Genomic DNA, 8,347 nt, shown 5'->3' on the forward strand with positions numbered 1-8,347 from the left:
CCACCCTCCCACACACACACTGGAGACCTGGTAGCGCGGCCTCATTTTGAACCCGAGGTACCTCTGAAGGGAGCTCTGTCCCTCCAGGCTGAGCACCAGGTGGCTGAGGACGGTCCCTCTCTGTGTCCCCACCTCTGTCCTCACCCACCCACTCCGCCCCCAGCTGCAGAAACTCAGATGCACATGCCCCACAACCAATCCCCCTGTTCTCCAAGCCCCTGAGCCTTTGCACACACTGTTCTCTCTGCCTCAAGGTCCTTCCCTCGGCTCTGCTGGGGTAATTCCTACAGATCCCTCCAGACCAGCCCATATGGTGCCCCTGAGCCTGCATGGCATGCACAGTTCTCTGCTACTGGGTTTCTTCCCCTCTGTGACCACCCCTCCTCTGCCCCCTGAGGCTGTGAGCTGGGGTGGGCGGCTTTCCTACCGCTCCCCACAGCCGCCGGCCAGCTAGCACACAGCAACCTACTGCGCTCGTGAGGACCCTTGCTCTGGGGTGAATGAGTGGGAAAGACAGCAGGCTCCCACAGAGACAGAGGGTGTGGCGACGAGGCCCAGGGACCTGGCAGCGGGGGGTTGGGGTGGGGGTGTAAACTCAGAGGATTTGGCCGTGGCCCCTCCCCCGATGGTTGTGTGGATGGGGGACATGACCAAGATGGGTGGGGCCACCGGTCCAAGTGACACCAAGACCCATCCCTCCTGGGTTTCCCCATGTGCAGCCCCTTGGAGGCCAGCCCTTCCCTGCCCCATGCCCCGTTGCCCCACACCCTGCCTCTAGGACATGAGATGAAAAGGCCAGGCAAGGGGACCCTTCCACGGAGTGCTGACGTTGGATGGGGTAGTGGGGGGGTGCACAGAGCTGTTGAAGGTCCTGAGGTCATGTGCAGCATGGGATCAGGGGAGGCTCCACTCTGCACTGCCAGCCGGTCTACGGAGAAGGGCGATGCAGGGCTGTGGACCCGGGAGCCTGGTGGCCATACCCCAGGTGTTCACAGGGCGTCAGATGTACCGTTTAGGGTCACAGGGTCCAGCAGCCTCCATGAGCTCACGTCCACACCGCGGTACTCACTGCCCACAGTGCTGATGCCCACCCAGCCCCGCACTAGGGGGCAAGGACCCCGGCCAGCAAGCCTGCAGCGGGAAGCAGGAGAGCCGCACCGGGAACCCAGTGTGCACGGGCGGGCCAGCGTCACCAAGTCCGAGAGGGTCCCTGCAAGCGTGCAGCGGCGCACGCAGCGGGTCTGTGAGCGCAGGGTTCCCGCAGTGTCCAGGCGGCGCAGGCGGAGCAGCCCGGCGTTCATCTGGGCACATACTCTCTGGGAAGCCCGGCCCTCCGTGGTCGCGCAGCGCCTTGTCTACCGTCCAGATGTAGCCGTGGATCAGCGCCCTCATCCTGGGGGTGAAGGGCTTGGGATGGTGCAGGGGCCGGCCACGCCTTCGGAAGCTGTCCTCCTCGTTTTTCTCCACGCACAGCAGCCACTCCTCGCTCACGGACACAATGAGGAAGGCCACCATCTCCCGCAGCGTGGGTAGCAGGCTGTGGCACAGCTCCTCCTAGTGCACCACCAGCAGCCCCTTGCCGAATCGCAGCTGGTCCAGCACATTCGAGGACCACCAGGCGGCGTAGCTGCGCACGAAGTCTGGCCACTCAGCGGGGAGAGACACACAGGTCAGCCCACCTCCTGGGCGCTGTGGGTGGGGAGCCGGGGAGGCGGGAGACCAGAGCCGGCAGCCCCTCGGACCAGGCCCTCCTGACGACCCGTGGGCAGTAAGAGCAGCACCTCGGGGCCAGCCTGGGTCACCGGGCCACGTCTGCATCGGTGGCTGTGCAGCCCCACACGAGGACAGATGAGGCATGTGTGGAGAGAGCTGGTTCCCTCTGTCTTGGACGGTGAGCGCCCTGCCCTCAGGGCCCACGCCGGGGCAGGGAGAGCCACGGGGCCCACGCGGCACAGTGGTGTTCGTCACAGGTGGGAGACGGGGTGACCCTCATCCATGCTCACCTTGCCCTGGGTGACGGGGATGAGCTGGGGCACCGTGAGGACGGGCACAGGCCTGAAGCTAAGTGAGCGAGGTCCCTGCCTGATGCCGACCACGTCCCACAGGGGTGGCCAGTCCACCCCATGATGCCGCCGGGCAGCCGGCAACGTTCGGGGAGGATCTATCCGTGAGAGCTCTGTCCTGGCAAATTAAGACATGTTGGGGCTCTTGTCTTGGTGGGGACGGTGTCAATATCAACAAACACAGCTTGTGACCATCCTGCCACCTCAGATGGCATGGGAACCCTTCACTTTCCCTGGTTTTCACCAACACCCTCAGACATGGACTGCTCTGGTGTCTTGGGTGGGTAAACTGAGGCCCCTGGGAGCCGAGGAGGGACCAGAGCTCAGCCTCCTGCACCTGGGGCGCCAGCAAGGGGCAGGGTGGGCTGGAGGCGATGGGGACGTCTGCCGGGGCAGGGTCTGCGGGGGCGGGCCTGCCTGCCCGACAGCCCTGCTGCCCTATGATCGCTCAGTGTCCCAACACTCGCCACCCGGACCCGTGTCCCGGCCACACTGCAGGGGAGCAGCTGAGCCCAGGCAGGGCCGGAGACGGGTGTCTGCACAGGAGAAGAGCTGCCTGGCCTCCCCCACGCCCTTCTTCCTACCTTTGCTCTTCCAGTTTCGGTTGGCCGCGTAGCCCAGGTGCCCGGCACACTTGCCATTGAACTCGGCCACCAGGGACCTGTACGGGTTCTGGATCAGCAGGATGGCCGAGTCGAACATCTGGATCTCCCTGCAGCCGCTCTCGTGGGTCTTCATGCAGATGGTGTGCCGGCTGCGCCAGTGATCCTTCTCGCCCTTGAACCCTGCGGGGGAGACAGGGGCTGCTGAGGACAGTGATGGACCCCGCCGTGGCAGCAGGCAGAGCTGAGTGTACCTCCAGGAGACCCCACAAGTCTGGCGGCAGGGGCCTGACACCCCTCTAGACCCTGTAGGCACGTGTGTGTGGGCATCTGCACGGTGATTTCCCGCGAGCGTCATCGACAACCCGAGAGGGAGTCGTGGCCGCAGGCGTGGCTCAGAGTGGGCAGGACATCTGCTAGGATCACAGGGCAGCACGGGGCTCTGGACACCTGGTGCAGGTGTCCCTGTGATGCTGGGCTTCCAGCCCCGGCCCGGCAGTGGGCCCCGGGGTCCTGTGGCGAGGTCCCAGCCCTCCCCCACCTGTAACAGTCACATGTGGGTCAGCAAGACGCTGTGGGCTCATTCAGCGGTGGCCTTTATGCTGGGGATGGAGGGGCTCCATGTGCGGTCCCACGGAGCACAGGGCCTCCCAGGAACTAGGAGTAGGGGGCCGGTCAAGGGGTGCAGCCAGATGTCACAGAAGGACCCCTGGAGGGATGCCCCAGAACCTAGACTCTGGCCACTTCCCAACAGATCCGGGGTCCGCCAGCCGGGGACCCATGCTCCATAAATGAGCTTGAGTTGTCTCCTGGGCTCTTAAGGGACAGCAACGAGCCCCAACACCACCTACTTCATGAGTGTGTGTGGGGGGGGGGGGGTGGCACGCAAAGGTGCTGCAGGCAGGGCCAGGTACTTTGATGCTGGGAAACAAGGCTCCTCTGAGTCAGGTTTGCTCCTGGAACCCAACACAGTTCAAACAGATGTCTGCCCCAGGCTTAACAACCGTCAGCCTTCGCCGGGGCTCCTACTGCCCAGCGCAGGGGACGAGGGAAGGAGGAGCCAGACCATGGGCTGTAAACACAGGATCAGGATCGGGATCGGGTGCACTGCGGGCTGTCCCCACAGCGGCCGCTCTGTGTCCCATGGGCCACAGCCGCCCAGGACAGACCGAGTGCCCTTGCCTGTCACTAGGGGGTCGGTGCAGAGGCCAGCAACCACCCCGCGCCAGTCCCATAAGCCTCACAGGGGGAACCTCCAGGGCCGTCACACGTGGCCACTCCAGCCACTGGGCCCTGGGCCACTTGCAGACCAAGACCACCAGCTGTGCAGACAGCTACGGTCCTCTAGACAGCAGGTGGCCAGCAGCCCGTGCCATGGGACTCCACGGGTGCCAGGCCACAGCAGGCAGGACCCTGGAATACGTCATCCGGCCACCCCCCTGGGGGTGCCAGTAACACTCAGGGCATAAGGATGAGCCACCAGCTTTCTTGGCTTCTCCCAGCAGACCAGAGCCCCCCACCAAGCTCAGGACGCTGTGGACCTGGGTTTCTCTTCCTAAACCATAGTCCGGTCAGGAATCTGGACGCACGGGGGTGACATCTGATGGCAGACCGACAGCCCCTCGCTTGGCTGGGGTTCTCGGTCCTACTCAGCACAGGGAGGCCTCTCGCTTGTGCAGGGGGAGACTAGGGGCCACACAATTCCGGGGGGTTTTGCACCTATCTTCAAAAACACAGCGTTTTTCGGAGCTCCTTCTGGCCTCACAGAAAATCAGACAAACGAGCCAGTGACATCTCACAGAATTACTGCGGGTTCTGACAACAAAGGGAAATTCAGAAAGTGCTCGTAGCATGGGAGCACAAGCCACCAGAAGGGATGTCCCGAGTCCTGGGCTGGCCACACGGCTGGGAATGTGTTTGCAATGCTGGTTGCCCCGGGACTCCAGGCCCTGTGGCCCTCACTCACCCTTGTTGCACAGGGTCCCGTGGAAGTAGAGGCTCCCCGTGTAGAAGCGGTGGTGTGCTCAATGAGGTGCGGCGCCCACGTGTTCCCGGCTCCCGGGAAGCTCGACAGAGCCACAAACACCTTGGCCTTGGTGGACAGGAACCGCGGATCCGTGCAGTGAGTGTCTGAAAGGCCAGAGGCTGACCACCGACCGCCCCACCCGGACCCACCGCCCCCAGTCTCCTGCTTCACCGATGGGGAACAGAGGCAGGCCCAGGGGGAGGGGTTGGCTGCACAGGCCTGTGCCCAGAGAGAGCTCTGGGGATGACGAGGCCTCCCACGGCCTGGGCAGCAAGCCCTGGCTCCCCAAACAGCACAGAATATTCCAGATTCTGCCCGAGGGTTGTGGGTCCCCACCTTGCGGGTGTCCTGCTGTTCCTCAAAGCACCTCCATCCCCAGACTCAGGGAAAGGCCAGGTGTGTCCCGTGTCCAGCCTCCAGGGACGATGGTGGCCTCCCCTCCCCACCCGAGGCCGCACACGGCCACACTGGTCTCTCCAAATGCCCGGAGAGCACACGTGGCAGACATGGCGGGGAGGGCCCCGCACGCCTCATGCCCCAGGCACCGAACTCACCCTGCACGGGCGTCTGGTAGACCTCGCAGTACTCGGCTAGCCTCTGTGCCTTGGGTTCCTGGCCACACAGCGCACTGTCCACCACGTCCCGGAGGCTGAACTGAGGCGTGGGGTAAGCACAGTAGCACTCCCAGCCCCGCAGGATGGCCAGGGGGAACTCCTGCTGGGGAGCGAGGAGGGAGAAGCATGTGGGGTGCCCACTGGGGCCAGTCCTCCTGGCTCCTGTCAGCATGGATGGTGCCCATCCTTCCCGTGCCAGCCCAGGGGAGGCACAGCACACGGGACGTGACTTCTGCCCCCAGGAGCTCAGAGCGGGTCGGAGACCCGACAACAGTCAGTGTGAGCCAGGCCCGGGGCTAACACTGGGGGGCCGGAGGGAGCACAGGGAGGACCAGGCACCTGGGACAGGGGCGTCTGCAGGAGCCAGTGTGTGCAAGGGTCAGGATGGGACAGGTGAGCACACGTACTGCGTTGTGGGCCCACTGGCCGTGAGCCCGAAGGGACCTCTGGCGTTCCTGCTGGGGCTCCCTGGGGAGGAGACCAGCCCAACCCAGCTGCGGGGGGCAGGGGTGCAGGCCAGGACATTCCCGAAGTCCCTGCCGGCCCTGCCAGGATTAGGGGCAGGGCAACACCTCATGGTGAAGCCGTCTCCTGGCCTCCCTGGTCGCCTCTGTGGGGTTCGTTCCCTGCTCCCTCTGACCCCACAGAGGAGACCGCTGGGTGCTGGGTGACCTCGGGCAAGGTGCTGAGCCTCTCTGCCCTTCACCACCGAACATGGGCAATCAAATCCACTTCGCATGTCCTTAATAAGGGCAGCCCAGGACGGGGCACGACATGTGTGGGTGTTTCAGGGTACCCAGCCCCATCATCCCTGCCTGCCCCTACCTCTTGCCAATGGAAATGCAGGGAGGGAGGTGGCAGGGAGGGAGGCGGGAGGCCAAGGCAGTGCCACACGGATCTTTCTATTTTTTGCTCACAGCAAAAATCTCGTATAAATAAAGAAAAGAAAAATCAAAAGCGTTTTCTGAGCGTGGCTTGGCAAAATGAGGATTTCCGTGCTTAGAAAGTCGCTGGGCCAGTCCCAGCCATGGTGGTTGGGAGGGGGACGATGAAGAGCCTGCGGCGGGGGGGCTCCTGTGTTCAGGCCTGTGCCCCCCAGTGCTGTGCACCCCCACCAGAGCCTCTCCCCACCTCCCTCCTCCTCCTGGATGCCCACGGGCAGCTGCACCCCTGCCGGGAGCTCCCGGGGTCCCAGCCCGGTACCTCTGAGGGCTGAGCTGCCGCGTGGGGACAGAAGCCTAGACCCTGTGCTGTTCTGACACTGCACACCCCCACCATGCACCCCTGTGCACCCAACCACCACACACCCCTGTGTGTATTCATCACGTACCCCCATGCACCCCCAGCACACACCCCTGTGCACCCCCACCACCCATGCCCATCGCTGCTACAGCACCGAGCCCCCCCCCCGCCCCCATGCAGGAAAAGCCCTAAAACAGCCCGGGAGCCCCATCCAGAATGCTAGTCTCTATAAAACAGACAAGTCCTTCAGCTGCTGGCTTGGGAGAGGAGGAGGACCTGGCTTCCCTCCGGCCTCCTCACCAGCTTGTCTTCTCCCCTGGGACCAGAGCCCTGGTCTCCATGCTTTTTCTGGACAAGGCTCGAGACAGGGATTTTCGGAGGATGGAGGACGGGGGAGGTAGTAGCTCAGGGTGTCTGGGCTTCCTGGACATAGGGACCAGGGAGGAAGAAGCAGGCATGTAGCCCGTCAGATCCCCACACTGACCCTGACACCTCCGTGCCTCAGTTTCCCTGTCTGCGAGCCCCTTCTCATCTCTTAGGACTCCACTGCCCCCCCATGCTTGGGGGACCTGAGGGTTTGACGCTCTGCCCGTAGGCTCCTCTCCAAGGTCCCCATGCCTGGAAGGTCGGAAGTCCCACCCCCACTGCACCTGTCAGACCCGCCCATGGCCACAGCAGCCCAGCCCCCGACCAGCCCACCCTCGGGCTCTGCAGCGGGGCCCGCATTGGCATGTAGGGCTGGGGCCTGGACCAGGCCATGAAGCAGCACCGGCGGAGCCCCCAGCCATCTCCCTGTACCACGCGGCCTCTGTCCCAAGCCCATGTCCGACCCCCACATCAGGATGCAGGTATACTCGGAGACGGGGTCTCTAAAGATGTAATTCAGTTAAAATGGGGCCATGGCGGGTGTGAGCCAATCCGACTAGTGTGGTCATAAAAAGAGATTCGGACACACACACGCAGACGACCCTATGAACACAAAGTCACGAGACGCCCGTCTGTGAGCCCACGAGGCCTGAGAAGTAACCAGCCCAACGACACCCCACCTTGGCCTTCTGGTTTCCAGAGCCCTGAGAAGTGCGAGCCCCCTATCTGTGGCACTTTGTTCGGGCAGTTGTGGTGACCTTCCACGCTGGGGTCCTTACGGTCCTTGGCCATGCACCACTGGCACATGCAGAGCTCAGGACCTTTGCACCTGCTGTTCTCTCTGCCTGGAATGTCCTGCCCCCAGACCTCCCCCACTTATTCAAGCCCCTTTCCCTGAGAGGCCTTCACTAGCCACCCCGGTTCACACCACCACACCCTTCCCACCCCCACGAGACCCCATCCCTTTGTTGAGCCCTCGGGTTCTGCCCGTGGGAATCACTGGGTCCCCTTTCCTCCCGCGGTCAGCCGAGGCTCTGACTTGTGCTCCTTGGTCGTCCAGCTACCCTAGAATGTCCTGGAAACAGGATCCCTCGGTGCAGACTTTCCCTTCCCTCAGAAATCCACGTGCCCACGCTGGATCCCCGTGGAGGAACCTGCAGCTGTGGTCCACGTGCAGACACACCACGATGCGTCCGTTTGCCCCACACGTCTGGGTTCTGTCTGCTGTGTCCTCAAAAGTGCCGGCAGGACCGGGTCCCAGAAGGAAGTGTCCCTCTACCAGTGGCCACCCCTGGTGGGGGTTGCACCCCACCAGGGACCTGAGCCCCTCCGCTTCCTCGAGTCGATGAAACTGTCAAGATCCAGGTGCGTTGGAGTGCGGGGGAGTGCGGACATCAGTGCGGTTTTATTTACAACAGAACAGAACTGGATTCT

The 8,347-nt window shown here is 63.5% G+C and overlaps 1 protein-coding gene across 1 annotated transcript; it reads right to left on the minus strand.

Annotated features, from left to right (window-relative positions):
• Positions 1 to 1,964: 1,964 nt before the first annotated feature.
• On the minus strand, positions 1,965 to 5,477 carry LOC308357134 (sialate:O-sulfotransferase 1-like; the record flags this gene model as incomplete). Its single annotated transcript, XM_080826616.1, is given in 5 exon segments — positions 1,965 to 2,161; positions 2,648 to 2,848; positions 4,632 to 4,679; positions 4,682 to 4,795; positions 5,246 to 5,477. Coding segments are annotated over 5 exon segments (792 nt in total).
• Positions 5,478 to 8,347: the final 2,870 nt, after the last annotated feature.

The sequence above is a fragment of the Martes martes genome, assembly GCF_963455335.1.
Source record: "Martes martes genome assembly, chromosome: 16".
NCBI lineage: Eukaryota > Metazoa > Chordata > Mammalia > Carnivora > Mustelidae > Martes > Martes martes.